This window comes from Pan troglodytes, chromosome 1 (genome assembly GCF_028858775.2).
Source record: "Pan troglodytes isolate AG18354 chromosome 1, NHGRI_mPanTro3-v2.0_pri, whole genome shotgun sequence".
Taxonomy (NCBI): Eukaryota; Metazoa; Chordata; class Mammalia; order Primates; family Hominidae; genus Pan; species Pan troglodytes.
Genome location: NC_072398.2, coordinates 12,402,551 through 12,430,000, shown reverse-complemented (window position 1 = coordinate 12,430,000; position 27,450 = coordinate 12,402,551). Strand labels below are relative to the sequence as shown.

At 44.1% G+C, this 27,450-nt stretch overlaps 1 protein-coding gene across 3 annotated transcripts in view; it reads left to right on the top strand.

Annotated features, from left to right (window-relative positions):
* ACTN2 (actinin alpha 2) overlaps nt 1–27,138 on the top strand; it is a 75,595-nt gene extending 48,457 nt beyond the window's left edge. For 2 of the 3 annotated variants that reach the window (XM_016941480.3, XM_016941484.3), the window contains exons 9-21: nt 1,317–1,409; nt 3,530–3,760; nt 7,137–7,284; nt 8,864–9,014; nt 11,888–11,996; nt 13,345–13,485; nt 15,693–15,875; nt 18,154–18,288; nt 19,226–19,405; nt 20,720–20,866; nt 22,935–23,000; nt 24,225–24,383; nt 25,651–27,138. In XM_016941480.3, coding sequence (XP_016796969.1) covers nt 1,317–1,409; nt 3,530–3,760; nt 7,137–7,284; nt 8,864–9,014; nt 11,888–11,996; nt 13,345–13,485; nt 15,693–15,875; nt 18,154–18,288; nt 19,226–19,405; nt 20,720–20,866; nt 22,935–23,000; nt 24,225–24,383; nt 25,651–25,809 — 1,902 coding nt within the window. In that variant the 3' untranslated portion in view covers nt 25,810–27,138. Of the gene's footprint in view, nt 1–815; nt 864–1,316; nt 1,410–3,529; nt 3,761–7,136; nt 7,285–8,863; nt 9,015–11,887; nt 11,997–13,344; nt 13,486–15,692; nt 15,876–18,153; nt 18,289–19,225; nt 19,406–20,719; nt 20,867–22,934; nt 23,001–24,224; nt 24,384–25,650 lie in introns of those variants that run through there. The other variant, XM_063790362.1, reaches the window with a different exon arrangement.
* The last annotated feature ends 312 nt before the right edge of the window (nt 27,139–27,450 follow it).

Here is a 27,450-nt window from a genome sequence, read left to right as displayed (position 1 = left end):
TCACATCTTACCTTGGAATCTTTCTGAGTGTTTTCTAATAACCTCATATGGCAAGTTCTAAACTGTGAAAACTTTTTTTTAACAGCTTTAACTTTAGACAGTTCCTGAAATGTTTTTATGTGTTTTACTTTTAATGCATTTCCTTTATTTCATTAGTAAGTTGTGGAAAGTATTTGTGCTTTAGAAAAAAAAAATGCCATGAAAATTGAGCCACATGCATTGAATGGTAAAGGGGGAATGTGGCAAGGAGAAATGAATGCCTTTCCAACCCGGCCTTGTTCTCTGCTTAGAAATTGCCTTCACAGTTCCGTGATTTGGTCTAACATCCTTCAAGACTAATCTTATTTTAAGTGAAATAGTGGAAGGGATAACAGAGTTGGAACCTCAAAAAAATTTCACATTTCTCGAGACAAATAGCCCAAGGGACCTTGAGGAAGAATGGCCCTCAGCTTTCTGCATATTCACCTGTTTCTGTTCCTCTCCTTGGAGGATCTTGATAGACTGCAGTGGGCGGAGTATGCGTTATTTCAGTGACCGCTGTGAAGCCCATCACTGGGAAAGGATGCTAACAGGCTGATGAGGACTTTAAAGGAAAGGCCTGGGGACAGGCTGCGGGCCCAGAAGCCAGACAGGCAAGCTTCTCTTGTTCCATCAGACAGTTATGGTTCAAGGCGCTTTGCCACTCCTGCCCCAAGTTCCTTTCCACGAAAGATGACAGAGAATTGTGTATTACCTCAATGACTTCTCATCTAGGTTAGACAAAGTCTTAAAGCACACTCAGCTCTGTGGAAGGATCCCCTCCAGAAAGTTCTACATGTTCATATCAGGAGATGAGGAGGTCTTCAGTGAATTCAAGTGCAATGGTATATCTGGATTTTCCTGCCCCAGTTATTTTTGCCTTGATTTCCAAAGGCTAATGTTATTCAGGGAGTCTCCATCCCATCGTCATGAGATCAGTGGAGAGTTCAGGTGGACATTCAGGGACCCAAGATCTTGGTTTCCTGGACCCAAATATTTCTGTGACTAACTTGCTGGATGTTTACCGAGTTTGTGTTTTAGACTAATGCTCTCTCCCCATTATTCCCTACAGTCTAATCAGCCTGCCGTGTAAGTCTGTGTGAAAACTGTAACAAAGGTGTGAAATGATTCATAGTACGCAAAAGCCATGCCTTCAGTCTGACCGCACCCTAAGCTAGACTCTGCACCGTCTACAGCACGCCACCCTCCTCGTCCCCTCTCATCACCCACCTCGTTCCATGCTGTGTGTGCGCATTCCCGTCGACAGAGCCGTCCTGTTTACCTATTGTGTTTTACAGGCCGAGACAGCGGCTAACAGGATATGTAAGGTTCTTGCTGTGAATCAAGAGAATGAGAGGCTGATGGAAGAATATGAGAGGCTAGCGAGTGAGGTAAAGGAAACTGGTGACCTGCAGTTCTGTCCATCCTCACGCAGGGGCTGAGGCACAGAGGGTGAAAAAATACTCCGTGGGGGTATATATATATATATATATATATATATATATATATATATATGCAATATATATATATATTGCATTTTTCATCTCAGATAGGATGAAAGTAGGAAAATACACTTGATCTCTGAGGTTGTTCCTATTGTAGTAACCTAACTTTTGGCAAAAACATAATCCCCAGTGGTCTTTCCAACGATCCCAAAGCAGAAAGGTGTAGTTTGCATGTCTGAAGATAGGAGAATGCGATTCTCTGCTCAGCTCTGCACCTCCAGGGTTGGACACCCCTAGACGACCTTGGGTTACTTGTTTTTTTTTTTTCCTGTTCACTGGCTACCAACATCACATAGGATGCACTCCATATGCAAAAGCCTCACTCCACATAGGGACCCAGTGTCAAAGGAACTGGCCCAGCCTGGTGTGCGGAGCTGGCTCGGGCTCGTGTGTCTGTATAAATACCCAGAGGAAATCTGGGGAAGACAGAGCCCTCCCTGCAGAATATTTGAGCATGAGTTTCTGTGGTGCCTTTCCAGAGCTCTTCAGCTAGACTCTTGGTTAGGACAGCAGTTTCCAGGTTGTTTTTCTTTTCATTCTTGTTATAGCATACGTAGCGACTACGCAGTGTCCTCGCTGCATCTGCACTGTTTTCCCAAATACAAGCATGGGCTGCATGAGGCCCCCAGCCACCTCCTCTCTAAATTGGACTCAAGTACAGTGACACATACTTCAGACCAAATAATTTTTGCCCTGCCTTATTTTTTGCTTTGTTTTGTTTTGTTTTGTTTTCTATGACAGAGTCTTGCTCTCTGGCCCAGGCTGGAGTGCAGTGGGGCAGTCCTGGCGCACTGCAACCTCCGCCTCCCGGGTTCAAGCAATTGTCCTGCCTCAGCCTCCCAAGTAGCTGGGATTACAGGCGTGCACCACCACACCCAGCTGATTTTGTATTTTTAGTAGAGACGGAGTTTCACCGTGTTAGCCTGGCTGGTCTTGAACTCCTGACCTCAGGTGATCCACCCGCCTTGGCCTCCCAAAGTGCTGGGATTATTGGCATGAGCCACCGCACCTGGCCTTCTTTTTAATTTAGCTGATATTTGGTCTTTATTGGGAAAAGTATCAGGACATTTGGAATAAATGTTCCAATAAATAGTAGTGTAACTTTATGATACTGAGTTCATATCTTCATACTGCTGCTATAGAAAAATTAAGCTTGATGGCATTGTTGAATGGCAGTGACAGGGTTGCCAGACATGAAGCATGGCCAGTACTGAAGGCCAGAGGATCCTTAGGAATTCAATCCTTCCTTTTCTTACTGGGTCCTTCATTTATCCTCCTAAAACCCTTAGACTCTAGGTATATCACCATTTAAACTATTTTTCATTCGAATCTGCTGTTGTTTTCCAAGTGCTCAGTAGGCATAAGTGTAAATGATGGGGTTTTCAGCCAGTCATTTCTAAGACCTAGGTAGTAATTCAAGAGGTGCATGTGTGTTTTGTCCTTAGGGATTCACTACCACGTTCGCTTTTATCATGCAGATTTACTTAAAAGCTAGACGTCAAAATACACTTTGGCATTGAGTTAGGCCCAGGCTTACAATACAGTTGTGTAGTAAGTAACCTAGTTAGATTTGAGCTTATTTTTTTAAAACACATTTTAAGTGAAATCCAGTTCTTTGCTGAATTTATTGCACTACAGTTCTGCCATGTCAAGTATTTTGGGGTTGTTTTGTTTTGTTTTTTGTTTTTTTAATTTGAAAGCTCCATCCAGCATTTGTCTGCTAATGTCTGGTCCCTGAGTTTCTTGTAAACGTCACATTTTTGTAAGACACGACTTTACGTGCTCACTTTAAGTTTTCGACCTGTGTTTGGTATCGTTGGGGTGATCACTAGTGGCCATGGGTGGACACTGAACATCTCGTTCATGCCTCTGTGCGTAGAGGTACCACATCTCAGTGATTTTAGGAACATTCATCCTTTACAAATTATTGGATGCCTCATTTTTTTTTTAACTGGGGGAGGGGGTTTGCTGGTGTCTTCAGCAGTATTTTTGTGTTTGGGGAGCAGCTTTTGGAATGGATTCGTCGCACGATCCCCTGGCTGGAGAACCGGACTCCCGAGAAGACCATGCAAGCCATGCAGAAGAAGCTGGAGGACTTCCGGGATTACCGCCGGAAGCACAAGCCACCCAAGGTGCAGGAGAAATGCCAGCTGGAGATCAACTTCAACACGCTGCAGACCAAGCTGCGGATCAGCAACCGGCCTGCCTTCATGCCCTCCGAGGGCAAGATGGTGTCGGTGAGTAGCGAGCGCCAAGCCCTCCTGGCGCCACGGGAAGCCCTCCTTCTAGCCTAAAGGCGTTTGACCTGGGTCAGGAGGAGGCATTGACTTCTTGAATCTTTTTAGTTGTGTGAATATCATTTTGGCCCTGTAACCACTTTGTTCTTAATACTTTTCTCCCAACCATCATGCACTTCTTGACTCCAGCTGCCACTGGGGTACAGTGTCCCACAAAGAGCAGACCTTTAGGAAACGCTCGATGAACAGCCTCTTTCTCTCGTCCCTCCTCATGGCCTTGGCCCCTCATGTCCACCAGCATCTAGATCATGTGTCTTCTGTTCCCTGCTGTTACAAGCTACCCACCTCACCTTCGCAAAGTCTGAGTCCTACATTTATCTCCCTCTCTTCCACATTGTCACTTTCTCCCTCTCCACCGAATCATGCACACCAGCATACAAAAGTGCTGTCAAATCTGCCAGTCACAAGCTAAAACCAAGGACTCCACATCTCCCACGAGCAACTTCTTGGCTCCCCTTCACAGCAAAACATCTAGAAGGAGTTCTTTGTGGTACCTATTTCCACTCCCTCCCCACTCACTCACTCACTTTTTTTTTTTTGGAGACGGAGTCTCACTCTGTCACCCAGGCTGCAGTGCAGTGGCGTGATCTCAGCTCACTGCAAGCTCCGCCTCCTGGGTTCAAGCAATTCTCCTGCCTCAGCCTCCTGAGTAGCTGGGATTACAGGTGCCCGCCACCACGCCCGGCTAATTTTTGTATTTTTAGTAGAGAAGGGGTTTCACCATGTTGGTCAGGCTGGTCTTGAACTCCTGACCTCAGGTGATCCGCCCGCCTTGGCCTCCCAAAGTGCTGGGATGACAGGCGTGAGCCACCACGCCCAGCCCCAACTCACTCACTTCTCTTACCCTTCAACTTGCAATAAACTGGCTTCTGTCCCTGCTTCCACCAAGAATGTTCTTGTCAAAGTCAATGGCATTCATGTTGTCAAAGCAAGTCATTTTTATTTTTACTTTTATTTTTGAGACAGAGTCTCACTTTGCTGCCCAGGCTGGAGTGCAGTGGCACGATCTCGGCTCACTGCAACCTCTGCCTCCCGAGTTCAAGCAATTCTCCTGCCTCAGCTTCCCAGGTAGCTGGGATTACTGGTGCCCACCACCACGGCCAGCTAATTTTTGTAATTTTAGTAGAGATGGGGTTTCACCATATTGGCCAGGCTGGTCTCGAACTCCTGACCTTGTGATCCACCCACCTCGGCCTCCCAAAGTGCTGGGATCATTTTTATTTTTATATTCTCAGTTTTTTTGACCCAGCTGCCCATTTCCCCATTCTTGAAGTTCTTTCTACTTTGGCCCTCCTGTTTCTTCCTCCTTCACCAGCGAGGCCTTCTCCATCTCTGTTCAAGGCCTTGCCTCCTCCCTCTACCTGTAGATGTTGGTGATTCTCAGGCTTGGTGCTGAGCCCTCTTCATCTTTATACCCTCCAGGTGATCTCATCCAGGCCCATGGCTTGTTCTTTCTTTTTCCTTTTTTTTAAAAACATGGTCATGCTCTGTCACCCAGATTGGAGTGCAGTGGCACAATCACAGCTCACTGCAGCCTTAATCTCCTGGGCTCAAGTGATCTTCCCACCTCAACATCCTCAGTAGCTGGGACTACACGCACATACCACCATGCCTGGCTAATTATTTCTTTGCAGAGATGGGGTCTTGCTGTGTTGCCAGGGGCGGCCCAAACTCCTGGGCTCAAGCGATCCTCCCACCTCAGCCTCCCAAAGTGCTGGGATTATAGGCGTGAGCGAGCATGCCTGGGCAGGCCCATGGTTTTAATTGCCACCTAAATGCCAATACCTCTCAAATTTTACATTTCCAGCTCTGACTTTTCCCCAAATTCCGGGCCAGTATATCCACCTGGATATATTATAGCATATTAAACTGAACATATCCAAGAGTTCCTCCCGGTTTCCTCGATCCTAGTAAATTCTATCACTGTCCTCTAAGTTGCCAACCCCCAAACCCAGGTTTCATCCTTGATTCTTCCCTTTCTGTCACTTTCTTACATCCAGTTCTTCAGCCAGTCCCACTGGCTCTTATTCCAGAATACATCTTAAGTAAATGCTCTTAATCCCCTTCTCTTTACCTCCACGGCCACTGGCCTATCCTAAGCCACCATTCTCTCTCCTTGGACCCTGCAAGTAACTCCTGACCGGTTCTTCTTTTTCTTTTGCCCCTTAAAATTCATCCCGCCTACATCAGCCTCTGTCATCTTTTAAAAATGTGAATCAGATCTCATCTCCTTTCTTCTCAAAACCCTCCAGTGACTCCCCAAAGTATTTAGAGTAAAATCCATTTTCATTATCCTGGCCTATAAGGGCCTGCGTGCTTGCCAAACGCATCTCTCCCTCTGCCCTGACGCACTCCACCGCTGCCACGCCCCCTGCCTGCCGCCCTTCCCGCACGCACAGCACATCCCCTCTTGGGCGTTCGAGTTTTTTCCCCTTGCCCAGGAGCCCTCGTTTCGTACTTCGTCACATCACTGGCTTTTTATGTCATTGAGGACTCAGCTCAAATGCCCCCTCCTTGGAGGGGTCTTCTGTAAGTAACCTGCCACAGGGACCACCCTGACGGGCAGGGCTGGCAGTATCCCTTGACTCTGCTTTTTTTTTTTTTCCCATACAGCATTTTGTTTATCGCTTTCCAAAATGAACTTGCTTAAGTACTTAATGATTGTTTCTCTCCCTCAGCCACCATGGAAGCTGCATGGGAACGGGGAACTTTAGAGGTGTTGTTTACCCTTACAGAGTTTCTCACTAGTGCCTGGTACATGCTAGATGCCCAGTAATTAGTTGTTGGTGGCTGGCGGGCTGAACAATTCACCCCAGTCACTGAATAAGAGTTGTTTTGGAAGCCAGGTGTGGTGGCACATGCCTGTAATCCCGGCTACAGGGGAGGCCGAGGTGGGAGGATTGCCAGAGCCCAAGAGTTAAAGAACAGCAACATAGCGAGACTCCATTTCTTTAAAAAAAAAAACAAAACAATAATCATAATAAAAGGGTTGTTTTGAACTGAGTCATCTTGAGGCTTTATCTTCTTGTAGCCAGAAATTGTCAGCCCTCTACATCTTTGTCCACATCTGGAGAAGTGTCAGGATCGCTGATAACAACTATGTTAGTCTTAAAAGGTCCCAGTGAATTATAATTAAGACATTTGGAAGCCAAATAATTGAATGGTTATTGAGGTGGGGGGTAAGGAAGGAAAAGAAAAGAAAAGGAAAACACCATCAATCATGTAGTGGAGGGATTTATAGAAGAAGCCTGAGAGGCCAGAATGTAACGAAAGTGCTTGTTACACATTCGCTTCCCTTGGCTTCCAACCATCCCAGGATATTGCTGGTGCCTGGCAGAGGCTGGAGCAGGCTGAGAAGGGTTACGAGGAGTGGTTGCTCAATGAGATTCGGAGACTGGAGCGCTTGGAACACCTGGCTGAGAAGTTCAGGCAGAAGGCCTCAACGCACGAGACTTGGGCTTATGGTAAGTAGACAGGAGTCAGATTGGATTTTTGAAAAACCAGAGTTGAGCCATGCCCAGAGCCATGATGCATCCTTACTAACTCTGTGCCTAATGTCTGTGACACTAAACGTAGGTGTCGTCACCTTTCTCTGCTCTTGTCTCAGTGCCAAATTTATTTAGGAGGTAGGCATGAAAATTTAGTTTCTAATCAAGCAGGTAATCTATTTCTTCCCAAAATGGCACCCAAAATGTGTTCTTTACATACCTACCTACACAAGGCCTGGCCTCCTTCCGTGTTTTCTGTTTGATTCCACAAGTATCCATTCATTCCCTAACGTAGTCAGATAGTCCTGGGCCAAGCACTAGCCTCTGCCAGTAGAATATATATTAAATGCCACAGAGCAGCATAATATCCTATGTAGAAAATCTGGGAGGGAGGATGCAAGATATCATGTATAATCTAACTTTCTTATTTCACTTGCATTCATCTACTTTTTTCAGGCCTTACACACATGCCGGTTTCCATAGCCATAAGAATATGGCCCTTTTTTTTTTTTAACTGTCTCCTGGACTAAATAGTCCTTCTTGCCAAGGCAGAAGAATAAAGCATTTTCCCCATCACATAATAATCTGTTTTGAGATTTGGGAGATTTTTCCTCATTCTATGGTTTTTGCTTTTATTGTTGCTTGATTTTTAATATTTCATAGACAGGTAGTTACAAGCAAGGAAGCTGGAGCCAGGTGGGTTGGAGGCACAGTTCTGATGCATAGCAGCTGTGTGCTCCGGATGAATTCTTAATCTAGCAGGGCTTCAGTGTCCTCTTCGAAATGGGAATCACCGTAAGACCTCCCTCATAGGGTTTCTATGAAGATTTAATGAGTTCGCATTTAGAAAGCATTTAGAGTAGCGTCTAGTACACAGTAAGTGGTACATCGTCATCATTAAATACATGAACATTTGCTTTCCACTTCCAATTTCTTAGAATTCTTAAAGGTCATTAGCCAGGGGATAAATGTGGATCCACTCGTGACCACAGCAGTTACTGGATTTAAGAAATATTTATATGGGAAAATGTAAGTGGAGGGTCAGAGAGGAAAATTTCTAATATTTATTATCAGGAAAAACAAAGCACAGGCTCCATTTAAGCACACAGAGTATAGCTTTCAAAAAAAAAGGAACTAGGGTGGGGTAGGACTCATGGATAGACAAATGGAGCACCGGGGTTTTATCTAAGCATCCCTGGTAGCTCTTGGGAGTGAATAATTACTAACTTAACTGAGGATCATGCAGGAATCAGATACTTGTGACTTAGAATGATGAAGACTACAAATTTGTTTTTTTCTTAAAACGCACTCAGCATGCTCTCCTTTCCCCTTTATTTGGAGACACGAGCTTTCAAAACTGAGAAGGGGCTGGGGCATCCTCAGCAGGTAACAGCCTGAATTCCAACACAACCCTGGCCTGCGTCTTCAGTCCTGCCCTCTCTCTGTCCCCTTCTCTTGGTTCTTTGGAATCTCAGCGCTCCCTGAGAACGTGGCTGGCATGGGGAAGCCGCTGTGCCCTCAGCATATTCATACTTTCTTGCTACCACCTTTGCAGGCAAAGAGCAGATCTTGCTGCAGAAGGATTACGAGTCGGCGTCGCTGACAGAGGTGCGGGCTCTGCTGCGGAAGCACGAGGCGTTCGAGAGCGACCTGGCAGCGCACCAGGACCGCGTGGAGCAGATCGCAGCCATCGCGCAGGAGCTCAAGTACGTGCAGATGCCCTCCGTCCTCCCGGGAGCCCCTGGGATTCCACAGAGGGGAGAGGAAGGCCTGCCTTGCCTTTCCTGACTAAACGCAGAGGGAACCACGCTGGAGGCACTCTGTGCGGGGATTCTCCTTGTTTCTTTAAATGTAGAAACAGATTTTGGTTCTTAGATTGTGGTAGAATCCCTATGTCCTCCCATCCAGCAGCACCCCGGCCCTCAGCACAGACAGCTCCGCTTCCAGGAAGATGAGAAATAAGTCTGGAATATTGGGGCCCAGAAAGCTATGGGAAGGCGGCCTCACCCAGGCCACGTGCAAGAAGCGGAATATAGCCTGTCCTGAAATCAACGTAAAACCAAGCAAAACAGAGGGCACCGGCCGGGCGCGGTGGCTCACGCCTGTAATCCCAGCACTTTGGGAGGCTGAGGCGGGCGAATCACGAGGTCAGGAGATCGAGACCATCCTGGCTAACACGGTGAAACCCCGTCTCTACTAAAAATGCAAAAAATTAGCCAGGCCTGGTGGCGGGCGCCTGTAGTCCCAGCTACTCGGGAGGCTGAGGCAGGAGAATGGTGTGAACCCAGGAGGCGGAGCTTGCAGTGAGCCGAGATCGCGCCACTGCACTCCAGCCTGGGCGACAGAGCGGGACTCCGTCTCAAAAAAACAAAAAACAAAACAAAACAAAACAAAAAAGTGGGCACTGCCTCACGTGTGCAGAAGAGACGTCAGGGCCCCACTTTGCTTTATCATCCCCTAAGTGCTGTTTCACTTTCATGCGTTTGGTTTTATGGGAAGAACTGACACGACATTTGAGCCTAGGCTGGATTTAGCACGGAGTGAATGTTCTCAGTTCCCGCTCTGTGTAGTGTGAGCCCTGGGGTGCGGCTGCCCTCGGGGAGAGGAGCCTCCATGCCGTGTTTCTGAGCTTTCTTCAGGTCCTTTTCCCTTGTAATAAAGACAACATTTTATTTCCTACTCCTTTCCCCACCATTATAATCACTGATACATCTGTAGAATGTTTAGAGCCTGTCACATAATGGTAACTTCAAAAATTAAATAATAAAAATTTATTTCAATATATTACGTTTTAAAACTGCCATGTTCTGGCTGGGCGCAGTGGCTCACGCCTGTAACCCCAGCACTTTGGGAGGCTGAGGTGGGCTGATCACGAGGTCAGGAGATCGAGACCATCCTGGCTAACACGGTGAAACCCCGTATCTACTAAAAATACCAAAAAAATTAGCCAGGCATGGTGGCGGGCACCTGTAGTCCCAACTACTCGGGAGGCTGAGGCAGGAGAATGGCGTGAACCCGGAAGGCGGAGCTTGCAGTGAGCCGAGATCAGGCCACTGCACTCCAGCCTGGGCGACAGAGCAAGACTCTATCTCAAAAGAAAAAAAAAAAAGAAAACGAACTTAAGCTTTAAGGAAATGGATTTGGTAGGGTAGGAGGGGACTTTTCAAAAGTTGTCTAATCCTGGGCTGTTTTTGAAGAAGCCTCCTGAAGATGTCTTTAAACTTCCATGGTTCTTGATTTATATCTGAATGAAAAAGGTGATTAAGTTTTGTACAGGATTCAAACTTGTTATCCCTGGACATACTGGGTCAAGCTTCTAGTTAAGAATTTGCTTTAGGTTGGGTGCAGTGGCTCATACCTGTAATCCTTGTACTTTGGGAGGCTGAGGAGGTAGGACTGCTTGAGACCAGGAGTTCGAGACCAGCCTGGCAACACAGCAAGACTCCATCTCTAAAAAATTTTTGAAAAGAGCCGAGTGTAGTGGCACATGCCTGTAGTCCCAGCTACTTGGGAGCCTAAGACAGGAGGGTCACTTGAGCCTAAGAGTCTGAGGCTGTAATAACGTATGATCACCCCCACTGCACTCCAGCTTGGATGACAAAGCAAGACCCTGTCTCAAAAAAAAAAAAAAAAAATTGCTTCAGTGGTGTGCACAGAAAGATCCCAGGTAGAATGCATAGATGGATCTGGCAAGGAAAAGTAAGGATTTAGTGAGAAATCATTTTGCTCTTGCTTGTCACTCTAGTGGCATTAGATGAGTCAGAACCTCTCTGTCTCTAAGTGGAAGGGCTCAGTTCGGCCCCATTTCAGAAATCCCGCTATGTTGGATAAAGTCATGGTGCCATTCTGGACCTGATACTCTACCCAGTGGTGAGGCCAAGTGCCCTTCTAGGGAAGCCAAGGACACAATGTGGCGCAGGCTGACTCTTCCCTCCCCAGTCACTGTGGCTGCATCCTGGCCCACAGGACTGTCCTCCAGGTCAGAGAGTGATGTCTTCCGACCTTCACTCATAGGGACATTGCCACTTAGAAATAATGCTCTCTGGGGGCCTCTCCAAGAAAAGGAAGGGAAAATAAATTGAGCCTGTGGCATTAAGAAGACAACGGTTCTCTCTGTTTAGAAATCTGTTGGCCAGCGAAAGTTTTATGAATTCTTCTTGTGATTTATCTGAGAGGAGTGATGTTTACAGTGATGACAATTAACAAAACCCTGAAATACCATCCCAGTTCTCTATCAGATTTTTATTTTTTATTTTTTTTATGTGTATAAATGTAGGTGGGGTGGGGCACAAGTGCAGTTTTGCTACATGTGGCCAAGTCAGGGTTTTTAGGGTAGACATCACCCAAATAACATACATTGTATGAAATCACACTAAGTAATTTTTCATCATCCACCTACCCTTCCACCCCCTCACCCTTCTGAGCCTCCACTGTCTATCAGCCCACTCTCTGTGTCCATGTGGATACATTTCAGATGTTTTTGTTTTTAAACTTCCCGGTTATTTTTCTTTTTTAGCCCATGTTCATTTTCTCTCATCATCTGGGAAAGTTAATCTTTATTTATTTTCACTTTTAATAGTGAACTGGACTATCACGACGCTGTGAATGTCAATGATCGGTGCCAGAAAATTTGTGACCAGTGGGACCGACTGGGAACGCTTACTCAGAAGAGGAGAGAAGCCCTAGAGGTGAAGTATTGAAGCCACTTGTTGACATGAAATCTTTTAATAGAAGCTCTTTAATTAAATCACTGGTATTCATTGTGTGTTTCTCTGTGGCATGAAACAGGTTGTCTAGTGAAAGGAACCTCTAAAGAAAACGTGAAAAGTGGAAGAAAGAGGGAAATGGGAAGTTGGGAGCTTTGTGCTGTAATTTATCCAGACAGCAGCGAAGTATATTTTTCAATTTTAAAAAATCCAGGGGTGATGAGATTACGGCATAAATCTACTTTGTATCTGGTAGTAACAGTACGTTTCCAAAAGTCCTTCTACCTGAGTAAATTGAGCTGTGAGTGAGTCGGGAAATCAGAGATGTGTAAAGGGAAGATGGAACCAAGTGTTGAAGTGAGTACATTGATAGGAAACAGAATTGGGACGAATTTGGCCTTATTTAAGTGTAAGACTAAGTGTAACACACAGTGGGTAGCTGGTGTTTAACTGCCCCTAATTGTCTTTAACCATGGAAGACATCTCCCACGTGAGAGAAACCAGCAGTTTACCAGTTCCCTGAGTCTTCTCTGCTTGACTCTGATGATACTTTTGAGATAACCCAATATCAAGCTTCCCAAATGCCAAATGGCTGTGACATATCTGCTTAAAGAAAGAGATGTCAAGAGAAAGACCAGACATGTAACAGAGACAGCACAAAACATTTTAGAACAGGAGGGAAAAATGAACCTAATTATGGAAGGCTTAAAGCTATGGAGATGCCTTCCCCTTCTGCCCCCACTTGTCTGCCATGGGAAACAAGCGCAGGATCATCTTGTTGCTTGAAATCTTGTGCTTTCATATGCCCAGAAAGGCAAGAGGTGATCTGTGTTAAATCCTGAATGAGGATTTGAGAACATGAACCTGCAGTTCCTTCTCTCTCCATTAGGTAGGTGACTTTGGGAAAGGCACACAACTTCTCTGCACATGTTGACTCTAAAACGTGGAAGATGCCCTGCATTTTCTGTTAATCTGGCACAGTTAGGGAATCAGGTCCTCTTATAAAGTCCTGCTTTAGCTGAAAGCAAGTTACAGTATGCCGTATGTGGAGTCTCAGTTTTCAAAAAAGTAGCATGTAGTGAAGTACTTTAGACACTTTAAAAATGAGGCTGCTCTGGATGTTATTAAATCCTTCTTTGATTCAGAAGGCACCTCAGAGACCTGCAGGGCTCAGCCTAATTGTTTGAGCATCAGGTAATCTTTTGTAGACACATGCTAATATGATTAACAGAATATCAGAGAATAGTCTGTTGTTATGGAACGCCTACTTACACTTTCAGTGAATTTTTAAATTAGTCTATGATAATGCTTGCTTCTCTTTATTCTTTAGAGAATGGAGAAATTGCTAGAAACCATTGATCAGCTTCACCTGGAGTTTGCCAAGAGGGCTGCTCCTTTCAACAATTGGATGGAGGGTGCTATGGAGGATCTGCAAGATATGTTCATTGTCCACAGCATTGAGGAGATCCAGGTAATGGAACTGCAACTCTGTATGCCCTATGCATTAGAAGTGAGTTGTCATTTAAACTTAAGAGTTCTGTTATTTGGTTTCTTGTTTTCTTTCTTTAAAAAAAAAAATTAACAAATGTGGCTAGAAAGCCCAAATTACCCTTGAACCTTAGCTTAAAAATGTGTTTAGTACTCTGTGTTGCTAACCCGTTAAAATCAATCAAGTAATGGTGAATATGTCTCAGAAGCTCTGTTCTTTAAAAAAGAATGCTGAGGCTGGGCGCAGTGGTTCATGCTTGTAATTCCAGCACTTGGGGAGGCCGAGGCAGGTGGATTGCTTGACCTCAGGTGTTCGAGACCAGCCTGGCCAATGTGACAAAACCCCGTCTCTACAAAAAATACAAAAAAAATTAGCCGGGTGTGGTGGTGCACGCCTGGAGTCCCAGCTACTGGGAAGGCTGAGGTGGGAGGATTGCTTGAGCCTGGGAGGCAGAGGTTGCAGTGAGCCAAGATCACGCCATTGGACTCCATCCTGGGTAACAGAGTGAGACCCTGTCTCAACAACAACAACAACAACAACAACAACTACAACAACTGCTGCATCATTGAGCAAAATAAACATATGTGCTCTTGGAGTTATTCATGAAAAAGTTGTAAGTGTACTAGCTGCTGAGTTAACTACTTTGCAAACGTGTGCATATTACTGTTTATTTAGATCTACAGAGTTTTTTGCCAGATTGTAAACCATAAGAAGTCACAAATCAGCACCTACCTTTTGCCTACTGCCAATCTAAAATGTTCTGCTTATAGTTTTTTCTGGAACTTCAGAACTATAAACAAAGCTTCTAAGTGGTGATGTTAGGGAGGAACGTTAATCTTGGTTAGCCAGGACATAATTTATTTAGAGAATTTGTACAGTGAATTTGATGTATAATAGAATAAAAAGAGAAAATACTTTTTTACTCTTTTTTTTCTGTAAAATAGATATGTCATCAAAAAGAATCCAAGTAGAAAGGAAATCCTGAAGGTTGGGATTTGAAACCACACCTCCCTACCAGGAGCCGTCTAGAAGGGTTTGCACCTGCACGCCAGGGGAAAGAAAGTGCTTCCATGAACATTGGAGTTGCCTTTTGAAAGAGGCTCTGATGGTGTTTCCTGCATGCACTCTTAAGCACAGGCCAACAGTCTAAAATCGTTTATTTTTGGAATAAGTGAGACCTCTAAGCACGCCTTGGAAGTCACACTCTTTGTTTGTCAAAACTCTGTTGGCAGCTGACCTGTTGCTGCACCTAAAGAGAACAGTAGCTTCACACTCAAAGGTGCTCCACGAGGCAGTGAGGTCTTGGAGCAGCTGAATTTGTGGGGCTGCTCATGTTCAGGTCAAAGAATAGGTTTGATAAATGGCTCTTTAGAGAGCCTTCTGGGAAGAGTTGGTTTCTGTGACCTTTTCTTTTTGAGGAATAGGGATGTACTTCCTGGTTTTCTTTAGATATAATGGTAGCAAATGTTACATGCTTTTGTAGGACTGCAAAGGTAACACTGGCCATTAGAAAGGGCATCCAAGGGCTGAGCGTGGTGGCTCACATCTGTAATCCCAGCACTTTGGGAGGCCCAGGCAGGGAGGATCACTTGAGGCCAGGAGTTTGAGACCAACCTGGGCAACATAATGAGACCCTGTCTCTACAAAAGATAAAAAAATTAGCCAGGCATCGTGATGTATGCCCTATAGTCCCAGCTACTCAGGAGACTGAGGCAGGAGGATTACTTGAGCCCAAGTGTTCAAGGCTGCAGTGAGCCATGATTGCACCACTGCACTCCAGCCTGAGTGACCTAGCGAGACCCTGTCTCAAAAAAAAAAAAAAAAAAAAAAAAAAAGGAAGTGCTGCTAAGTTAAGTTCTGCTCGTCAGCAGAAAATAAGAAAGACCTAAACAATAGCTGGTGATCAAAAACAGTGAAAGGAAAACTGATTAAAAAAAATTATTTTTTAAAAGACTCTACATGAATAGCCATCAATAATATTAATAGTCTTCATGATATCCTTTTTCCATTTTCCAGGAACTTGACTTCTGTGTACCTAAAGAGTTTTTTCTAAAGCATTCAGAATGTGTTTTTCTCCAGAGATTCTTGCAATCATCAAGGCATTTACTTGTGTGCAGAAAGGAATATCAAAGCCTTTGAAATTAACACTCAAGCCACATTGTTTTTCTCCACTTGTGTCTCGGGTGTAGAGTCTGATCACTGCGCATGAGCAGTTCAAGGCCACGCTGCCCGAGGCGGACGGAGAGCGGCAGTCCATCATGGCCATCCAGAATGAGGTGGAGAAGGTGATTCAGAGCTACAACATCAGAATCAGCTCAAGCAACCCGTACAGCACTGTCACCATGGATGAGCTCCGGACCAAGTGGGACAAGGTGGGTGGCCGAGGGCCTGGTGTGGGACCAGGGGACATTCTTGAAGCTGACGTCGAAGGAGGAAGTTAACGCCTTGGAGACTTAGGGTGACAGCCTCATTTTGCGTCATGATCAGGATTTTCCTTTATTCCAAATTTCACAGGCAAAACGTGATAAACTCTTAAGGACCCTTCAGCAGTGTCTGCAGTTTGTGGGGAAAGAAAGCAGAGATTATTTTACTTAAGGAAAATCTTATAAATGTTGACACAACCACTATAGGTTATGATCCTAATACCATAAAGGAAATGGTTTTTAAAGCCCCAACTGGAAATGTGGTTAAAAACTTGGTTACAAGTACTTATAGTACTTTTAAAAAGAATTTCTAGAATATGATATAGACATGTCCCAGATGTGTATGAATTTTAAATGCAGAAAAATTGCTTAGAAAACGACATCTTGGGAATGAAAGTATTCTTACTAACTTGCTGCCTTTTAAATTTGGGGCAACTATCGACAAATGTAATTATGGTCCAAATGGGATAATTTGAGCCCTTTTGTCTGATTTTTAAGATTGGGACATTTCATGGTTGAAATTATAGCGCAATTAGTCATCTCAGTATGCCAATCATAGTCTTTGAGGAATAAATCCACCACGTGGGTCTGAAGTGGCTTTTACTATAAAAACACACGTGCTGCAAGTTAGTTATAAACAGCGCAAAAGACAAAAACAGGTATGAGGAAGAGGAGAGTATTCATCTGAGAAACAGTAGTTAATTAGTGCATCTGAGCTTTAAATTTAGCTCTGGTCTTCCTAACAAACACCCAAAGAGAGAAAGGAAACAAACTGATTTAAGTAGTTTTCTTCGGGGGGGAAGGAAATATATCATTTTTTATTTTTCGTTTTTATTATGTTTATTTTTTTGAGACAGAGTCTCACTCTGTTGCCCAGGCTAGAGTGCAGAGGCAAAATCTCGGCTCATTGCAACCTCTTCCTCCTGGGTTCAAGTGATTTTCCTGTCTCAGCCTCCCTAGTAGCTGGGATTACAGGCACCCGCCACCACGCCTGGCTAATTTTTTATATTTTTGATAGAGATGAGGTTTCACTATGTTGGCCAGGCTGGTCTCAAACTCCTGACCTCCGGTGATCCACCCACCTCAGCCTCCCAAAGTGCTGGGATTACAGATGTGAGCCATCACGCCTGGGCAGAAATATATCATTTTTAAAAGTGAGACAAACTTTTCTCCCATCAGTAAGTTATAAAGCAAATGGATTTTTGTTAAAAAAAACAAAAAGACAATAATAATGCTTTTAGTAGCAGTTTTGCAGATGACACAAAGAAAGATTTTTGAAGTACTTTTTTCTCTTCCATTGATTGAAAGAGAATGGAGGCATAGCATTAAAATGTAACTCACAAATGGAACAGAAAGCAGGTAGACAGGTGTATACTCTTCTGTGGGCCAACAAGGTATAAGAATCGAACTCATGAACCCAGCATGGGCTCTTCACATTTTCGTGTCATGAACCCGTCTGGCAGTCTGGGGAAGCCTGTGGATTCCTTCTGATAATAATGTTTGTAAATTTATAAAAATATTTAATATTACCAAGGAAACAAATTATATTGAAATGTAGTTATTCAAATATCTTTAAAGTTATTGTCATGTATGTGCTTCTTTACTAACACGTTTAAAACCAAGAACTAACAGCAGGTCCAATAATTTTGGAGTAGGGCTGAGTGTACGTGATATTTATTGCAAGAGGCAGGCATAACCGTAACGTTAGTATGGAATGTCTATGATTTATGCTGTGATAAGGTCACAGGGACTGCTGAATACTGCTGCAGATTTGCTGTCCACGTCATTCGTAAACAAAGGGAGTGCTAAATTTTAATCCGAGATGGTGAAAATAAACACGTCAGTGTTCCCTGCATCCAAGTTCACAAACCCTCTGTACTCTGGACCTGGCCCTGACTTAGTTGTGCAGCAGGCCTAGAGCCTCTGGCTGGAGGAGAATGGTCACTGCTCCTAATGCAGGCTCTTAAATACCCTCCAGCTCATCCTATCTTTCGGCAGGCACTTGGTGGCACTAGATGGCAGTCAAAGCTAAATCAAGCTCATCCTGTGGTCCCTAGACTAGGGACTCCTCCTCCCTATCCTCCCTCTTCCTTCCCCCCACACCCTCCTCCCTTCGTTTCTCCTTCTCCACTCCCACCCCCACCCCTTGGACTATTCCCGCATTGTGTGGTTGTTCCTGTGAGACCACAGCTGGCCTCTAACCCTTGTTGTCCTTGGGCCCCGACAGGTGAAGCAACTCGTGCCCATCCGCGATCAGTCCCTGCAGGAGGAGCTGGCTCGCCAGCATGCTAACGAGCGTCTGAGGCGCCAGTTTGCTGCACAAGCCAATGCCATTGGGCCCTGGATCCAGAACAAGATGGAGGTAAGCCAGCGCCCTCCCAGGCGCCGTTCACAAGCCTTGCGATAAGTCCCTTTAGCCACGCAGCAGTGACACCGCACATGCTGTGGTTTCCAGCCACCCACTCAGTCAGGTGGGAGCACCGTTCTGTTATCACCCCGGCTTTATCTTTCAGCCCCTGGCTGTTGGGGACAGTGTGCAAACCAGGGCACAATATGGAATGCAGGAAGGGGGCACTCAAGAAAGGGGAGGGGGGTCTTGCTGGGTTCTGTTTATTTTCTCACTAAAAATGGTGACAGGGCTTTTTCTCCGTTTTTGGCCTCTGCAGGGCCTGGATTTCAAACCATCTATCCCTACAAGGAGGAGACGTGAAGGCCCGCAAATACTTTGCATTTTCAGAACATTTCAGAGACAGTGGTCTTCAAGTAACACTGTTGTCCTTTGATCACCAAGAACAGCCAGGAGACATTTATTGACCCACTTATTTCTTGCCCCACCACCCTTTTGGTGTTAAAATATTGACTTTTTTCTTAAAGGGGAGACCATGTAAAAATATAAGAAATTCTCATGGAGGAAGCATCCCGTGGGTCTTCAATCTGTCTGACAGCTCCACCCAGGCAGCCCACCCCCAGCCTCCTCCAGAGCAGGGCAGCTCTGCCCGAGGGCGTTTCCTTCCCACAGCAAGAAGCTGAAGGACTTATCTCTGACCCCTCTTGCCTCTCTGTTTTAGATCTTGGTTGACTTTTTCCTCATTTTCTAGACAGACTAGAACTAGACCTTGTTTTGTTCTGCGATGCTACCCAGTCCCCACTTCCTCTGAGAAAAGTGAACCGAGTGACACTGGCCGCTGCCTGACGCTGGCCTAGCATCCGTGCAGGGTCTGGAACGGCGCCTCGTGCCGAGCTCCCTTAGAGGCACTTCACTCTGCTTCTCTCTCTGCTTGCTCACTCGCCCCCCTCAGGAGATTGCCCGGAGCTCCATCCAGATCACAGGAGCCCTGGAAGACCAGATGAATCAGCTGAAGCAGTATGAGCACAACATCATCAACTACAAGAACAACATCGACAAGCTGGAGGGAGACCATCAGCTCATCCAGGAGGCCCTTGTCTTTGACAACAAGCACACGAACTACACGATGGAGGTACGGCAGCCAGACAGGCGTGCGCCGCTCACTTTTCACGGGGACCATGCCACCTCCTCAGGGTGCTTTCTTCATGCACTTGTCTTTCTTTGTTCCTGTTAAGACCTACAAGTATGAAAGTTAGGGATCTTTAAGCCTTTCCAGTCACTATTTGTGGAAATGCTTCGTGAGCTATATGGAGGACTATATGGTATTACCAACAGTGACATTATCATTATTATTATCACCACCATAAATTCACTACACTTCTTCAAGGTGAGTGCCAGAAACTGGACTGTTGCATTTCTGCCAGTTAGGCCCAAATTGATCTCCCTGGGAGCCAGCAGGTATAACTCAGGGCTCATCCTGCTACTTGGTAAACGGGAAAATATTTTTAGTGACAAACAAGAGTATATACTACAGAGTGCCTGCTGCCACTGTTAGAATCCTGATAATAGAGTATATACTGCAGAGTGCCCACTGCCACCGTTAGAACCCTGGTTATAGAGTATATACTGCAGAGGACCCGCTGTCACTGTTAGAATCCTGATAATAGAGTATATACTGCAGAGTGCCCGCTGTCACCGTTAGAATCCTGATAATAGAGTATATACTGCAGAGTGCCCGCTGCCACTGTTAGAACCCTGGTAATAGAGTATATACTACAGAGTGCCCGCTGCCACCGTTAGAACCCTAGTAATACAGTATATACTGCAGAGTGCCCGCTGCCACTGTTAGAACCCTGGTTATAGAGTATATACTGCAGAGGGCCCGCTGCCACTGTTAGAACCCTGGTTATAGAGTATATACTGCAGAGTGCCCGCTGCCACTGTTAGAACCCCGGTAATACAGTATATACTGCAGAGTGCCTGCTGCCACTGTTAGAACCCTGGTTATAGAGTATATACTGCAGAGGGCCCGCTGCCACTGTTAGAACCCTGGTTATAGAGTATATACTGCAGAGTGCCCGCTGCCACTGTTAGAACCCTGGTTATAGAGTATATACTGCAGAGGGCCCGCTGCTACTGTTAGAACCCTGGTTATAGAGTATATACTACAGAGTGCCCGCCGCCACTGTTAGAACCCTGGTTATAGAGTATATACTGCAGAGGGCCCGCTGCCACTGTTAGAACCCTGATGGGTGCTTGTGAGTACTTCTCACTACAGAATCTTGCAACAGATGACAAAGTAGAATTTTTTTTCAAGTGTGGGGAAGGCTATCATGAGCCCTGCTTAGTAAGCCCTTTGAGTCGGCTGTACTGTTATGAAAGTAAAGAGGCAGAGTTGACATGCTGGAGAGACTTAGAACTGATCTTTCCCCTTTTCCCTCAATAGCACATTCGTGTTGGATGGGAGCTGCTGCTGACAACCATCGCCAGAACCATCAATGAGGTGGAGACTCAGATCCTGACGAGAGACGCGAAAGGCATCACCCAGGAGCAGATGAATGAGTTCAGAGCCTCCTTCAACCACTTTGACAGGGTACCACTCTCTACTTATTTGAAGGGCAATACTGGGGACATTAAACAATGTATCTGAAATAATATGCATGCTCTCGTTTTAAGTCTTAAGGCTCCACAACATTTACAGGGAAACAGGATAGTTAATGACAAAAGAAAATAACCACCAAAACTAAGTGTCCTAAGCTTTGATGTTGCTCAAGGTGACACAAAGTCCAGGTCTGTGTGCTGTTTCATACAGATCGCTTAATAGAATGCATTTGTAGTTGACATCAAAGCTGATTTGTTCTAAGTCAAAGTGTATTCTTCACAAAATGTGATTGTTGGCTTTAGGTCATTTTGTAAAGACTTAAATCCAAAACTCTGATATGCTTTTCCTAAGCAACTGTTTAGGAAAAGCATCTGGTCATAATTTAACCCATTCTTTCAACATATAAAACTCAGTTTTCTGTTTTAATTAACAAAATTGATGCATGATCTCTTTTAAGGACATGCACCAATAAAATGGTGATAATTTTTGTAGTAAAAGCATATAAAAAGTTAAGTGCTGCTTTAAAAATATCATCTAGTATTTTGATTTGAATAATATTGAGTAGAACCAATTCTTTATGAGACAATACTATTTACTAATCCTGTGGCTGAAAGTGAGTGACTATTAAGGCACACTCCAATTCTTTTCTTTTTTTTTTAATGAGACGGAGTCTCGCTCTGTCACCAGGCTGGAGTGCAGTGGCATGATCTCGGCTCACTGCAACCTCTGCCTCCCGGGTTCAAGCAATTCTCCTGCCTCAGCCTCCCTAGTATCTGGGACTATAGGCACCTGCCACCATGCCTGGCTAATTTTTTTTTTTTTTTTCAGTAGAGACAGGGTTTCACCATGTTTGGCAGGATGGTCTCGATATCCTGATCTCATGATCCACCCACCTTGGCCTCCCAAAGTGCTAGGATTACAAGTGTGAGCCACCGCACCTGGCCTTTTTTCTTTTTTCTTGTTTTGTTTTTGAGATGGAGTTGTGCTTTTGGTGCCCAGGCTGGAGTGCAATGGTGTGATCTCAGCTCCCTGCAACCTCCACCTCCCAGGTTCAAGCGATTATCCTGCCTCAGCCTCCCAAGTAGCTGGGATTACAGGCATATGCCACCACGCCTGGCTAATTTTTTGTATTTTTACTAGAAACAGGGTTTTACTATGTTGGCCAGGCTGGTCTCGAACTCCTGACCTCAGGTGATCCATCTGCCTCAGCCTCCCAAAGTGCTGGGCTTACAGGCGTGAGCTACCATCACGACTAGCTACCTTCCAATTCTTAAAGATCACTAAAAGGGATGTACCATTACTTTGCATGGAGCCCTGTTATGATTTGCAAATGTCCATCAGTCGTTCCTAAAATGCCCCTGGGCTAGATAGATCAGTCAGATTTGGGCCTTTTGGAGGGTTCAGACAGTGGACTTCTGACCAGAGAGCTAGGCATAAGTAAAAAATCATCCACAGAGATGGATATTGATGTTCTTATAGTTTCAGCACACCTTTATTGTGCAGAAGCATGCTGTGATTTGACCTATCTGCATTCATTAAAGCCCAAGTCATTTTTCTTCCAAGGAGGGAAATGATGGATCGTCATCCCTGTACACAACCATCTCTTGTTGAAAGACACTCTTCACTCATTGGGGCTACTTTATAGGAAGAAAGCACATTGATTTGAATCCGAGATGATCACAATCTTTTGCAACAAAAGTCCAAGGAGTACAATGCAGAACTTACCATGTTTAGAAGTTTGTTCAAATTAAACATGAATGATTCTTTGTCAGTAGGTGGCAGTAGTGAGCTCCTGACTAGTTCCTTCTGCTGTTTTCTTGTGTGTGGTCTCCTTTCGTTTTTGTCTGGTCTTTACCCTCCTGTCCCCTCTTTTTCATTTTTAAGAAACTAGTTTGTAACATCCTTGTGCTGGCTCCATCCTTCTCGCAAGTCAGTGGTGACATTTACGACCTTGGCAGAGTGCAAAGTGCTTCTCTTACAGATCTTTGTTCAGTTGGTCAAGTAGAGTTGCTCATCTTGCCCTGTGCTCACCTGCTCTGTCCTTTGTTTTTGCCAACAGAGGAAGAATGGCCTGATGGATCATGAGGATTTCAGAGCCTGCCTGATTTCCATGGGTTATGACCTGGTAAGACAGAAGTTGAAATCGTACTAAGATTTGATATTTTATTGAATTTGGATTTCTGTTATAAAAGATGACAAGCTCAAACCAAGGTAGTGCATTTGGGATTGGTTCGTTTTCATTATATAGGATAATATTTTTTGAAGGTCTCACTGTTATTATATAAAAATAAAGTCACGAGGCCTGGCGCAGTGGCTCACGCCTGTAATCCCAGCACTTTGGGAGGCCGAGGCGGATGGATCACCTGAGGTCAGGGGTTTGAGACCAGCCTAACCAATATGGTGAAACCTCTTCTCTACTAAAAATACAAAAATTAGCCAGCTGTGGTGGCGGGCACCTGTAGTCCCAGCTACTTGGGAGGTTGAGGCAGGAGAATGGCTTGAACCTGGGAGGCAGAGGTTGCAGTGAGCTGAGATTGCACCACTGCACTCCAGCCTAGATGACAAGAGTGAAACTCCATCAAAAAAAAAAAAGTCACAGAACCAAAGCATTTATTTTTATTCAATAATTGGTCAGATTATTTTTTCTAGTGAAGGAGATGAGAACATAGGCTTTTTGATTGTTTTAAACAGCTTTACTGAGATATAACTCACGTACTACGGTTTACCCATTTAAAGTGTATACTTCAGTGGCTTTTAGTAGGATCCTAATGATTTTTCAAGTGCTTTTTCCTCTAATATGCTGAAAGGTAAAAAAGGTTTAGTCATAAATCAGCCAAGATAAACTTACATTTCCCTGTGGGCTGGGATAGTCCTAGTATATCAGACACTTCTCTGTTACCCATTAATGAGTATTTTTAACCTGGCCTCCCTTGATTCTCTTTGGGACTGTAAACTACAGTCGTGACAGCCATGTTCTGAGCTGCCTTCAGTTTGGCAGCATCGCTTTCCTAGTTGTAATCTGAGGAAAGGGCTCAGCTCTCGCTTTGACCTACTCTTCCATAATTACGTTATGTGACCCATCAAGGCCAGCAGTGGGTCCCAGAGAGGAAAGACTTCTGACATTTACAAGCTTCTGGTTTGAAGCTCCAGCAACTTTTAAAATTGTTTGATAGCAGTAAACCTTAGTCACCCTTAAGGGGAATCTTGTCCAAAGACTGAAGGGAAACGCAGGTAATAATTCAGTTTTCAGACATAAAGGAATTGGCATGTCACCAGGGAAAGAATGAAAATGGCTCTGTTGAGAGTTGTGTACCGTTCGTGTACATGTTTCTTTGCCACTTTGCCCCAGGGTGAAGCCGAATTTGCCCGCATTATGACCCTGGTAGATCCCAACGGGCAAGGCACCGTCACCTTCCAATCCTTCATCGACTTCATGACTAGAGAGACGGCTGACACCGACACTGCCGAGCAGGTCATCGCCTCCTTCCGGATCCTGGCTTCTGATAAGGTCTGCATTGACAGATTTCCTTCTGCATGCTTCTAACAAAAAAGGCAACAGTGTTGTAAATAAAAAACATTTTTATACCAGTGTATTTTATACAACATTGGCACTGATTTCAGAAGGCAGCAGATAGACACACAACAATGGCGCGCTCAGCACAGAGGAAACAGACATGCCATTCTTGGCATTCGTGCTTGGCCTTGCATTGAGTTTTTATAGAAGGGACAAGAGTGTATTTGTACTTGTGTGTGTGTGTGTGTGTGTGTGTGTGTGTGTGTGTTACTGGTTCGACCCCCGTTTTACATTCTAGGTTGGTGGATGTGACTCAGAAAGAAGAAACTATGCAATTTAGATGTTATAAAACTGGTACCTTCTCCTAAGGATCAATGACCCTGACTTTGTGCCCAGCCATGGAGCAAAGTTAAATATAGCCGTTCAGTCAGTAAAAAATTGGCAAGCTTTTCATTACATGTAGCCTAGACCTTCAGGAGGAGTTTAATTGCCAGTTCAGAATTGTAATATTTTACCCCCCAAACAATAAAAACATCTCTATGTATAAATTCAATTTGGGACAGGATTATTTTACCCTGTTTTCTGGCTGAGAGGATAATGAACATTACCACAAGGAGGTTAGCATGCTAAAACACATTAACAGAGCCATATTTATTACCTTAAAAATCAGATAAGACCAACTATTTTTAAAATAATGTTTTCTTTAAAATGAATCATTTACCCATGGGGTGAGGGTGGATGGGAAATAGCCCAGCTGATTTAGAAGGTAAGAAACCATGGCTCCTCCAACCCCACTAAGAAACTTCTACTATAAATTATATAATATACAAACTATAATGATATAAATTATAATGTGATATTTGAGATTTACTTATTTTGACTTTTACCAACCAGACTATTTGGCTGGAATTGTCCTATTTCCCACTGAACATTTTTTTTAAAAGCTTCATCTTTTCTGGTATGAAATGCAGATCATAGTATGTATCCTCGCATTGTGGCTCAGTTTGAGAACTACTAGTAATGCTCCATTTGCCTTTATGAAGCATATCACCCTTCCTGCTGGCCAGGCCAGCTTCTAGATACGCTCCTACAAGTAAAACTTGGCTTTCTGTTGGTTGTCTGGTACTGCTATGCCAATAGACTCCCTATTCTTTAGTCCTTTTAAAAAATTAAACAGATGCAAGAAATATGTAAGTATTAAGACTGTTTATGTTGTGGTGTTTCTGCAACTGACTGCAAACACGTGTGTATTTTTTCCCAGCCATACATCCTGGCGGAGGAGCTGCGTCGGGAGCTGCCCCCGGATCAGGCCCAGTACTGCATCAAGAGGATGCCCGCCTACTCGGGCCCAGGCAGTGTGCCTGGCGCCCTGGATTACACTGCGTTCTCTTCCGCACTCTACGGGGAGAGCGATCTGTGATGCTGAGCTTCTGTATCACTCATCCCATCAGAATGCAATAAAAGCGGAAGTCACAGTTTGTTTCCTGGAAACTTTGACAAGCTTTATTAAGTTGAGAGAGAGAGAGGGGAAAAAAAAAGTCTTTCATAGTTCAGTAATTGCCAGCAATATAACACGGCTAAAATGAAGTTTCTACAGTATATGACATAGTGCGCTTCATAAATAGGTTTATTTCTGAGTTTTTAGCAAAATGTAATGAATATCAGGTTGATTTCTTTGATTAAACAGAACAAATTACTTGAGTAATAGGAAATTAGGAGGATCTAGGGACAGAAGGAAAGTGAAAAATGTGAAAATACAAAATACCCAAGATTTAAGACCGGGGGAAAAAAACCACAAATTGGTAAATAAAGGTTTGCTATTTGTAAAAAATTTCATTTATCTCTAATATGCTTATGTGATTGCCCCTAGGGGAGTATATTTGGGATTCTAATGTTTTATTTTCATGCTTATCCAAAGATCACTATTGTATCTTCAAATGAATTTAATATTGTGAGATGGAACTGCCAGGGATTAAAAAGACTACCCAAAAGATTTTTGGCACTTACAATTTTTAAAATAGAGTTTATGGTCATCTCTTCATTATTTAGGGCTGGATGGTCGACTCAGTCAGTGATTTTTTGATGCTTCTCTTATCCTCCAGAATAGAGACCAAAGGACACATGAAAGTCAGTTTAATTGCCAGAGAGAAGGATGCAATCACTAGGTAAAATGAGGTTTTTAGGATTATTTATTGATTCCAGGTTCCCATGCTTTTTGTTAGAGCTTATTAGCACAGGTTCTCAAGAGATGACCACATAAAAGTGCTCTGTTTATAAATAAGCAGGTTTCTGTAGTACTGACTGGTTCATCACAAGGCAAGTCAGAAACCAGTATCCTTCTAGCTCTCCAGGCAGGACTTCCTTATGCCTCTAGTTTTATGACCGGTTAAGGAGAAGCCAGAGTTAGAGTAGGAAAGGACTAATTCTCAGCAGCAGTGGAGGTGAGTTCTTTCTTTTGTGGAAGCTTTACATATGTTTTGTGTAGTAGGAATAACTAGATATTTTAGCTAGTGTGCGGTGTGTGTTCATCCCTGGGATTGGACAGTGTATCCTAACAAGTCCCATGTCTGGTTGTGTGTCTAAAGGCCTGCTCCATGACACAGGATGCTACATGCACTCCTGCTAGCACATCTTGATCTGTTGAATGTTCATTCTTTCTTTTTGCTCATACTGCTGTAGGCTATAATTCCCCCCTCTGTTTTTCCATCTTGTTGACAGCTTGTAGAGAATAAAGCAGGAATTCTTTTTATATCTGAGTCCTTAATGATCAGGAAATGGATTACAAACAAACAAAAACAGTTGCAAACAGCAATTAAAGCATTACTAGAGAAGCAGTAACACGCCTGTTACCTACAGTCTGTTTGCTCAGATTTTTATAGATTTCCACCAACAGCTGGAAATGTAATATTTCCATTCCAAGCTGTCTGACAGCTTGACTCTTCTTCCTACACTGGGCCATTTAGAACCTTCAACCTTTATGAATTTCACTTAATTTACTTCATTGTTAAGTAATTGGTAGTTTCCAGATTCCTGAAACATTTGAATCCTTGAGTTTAATGCC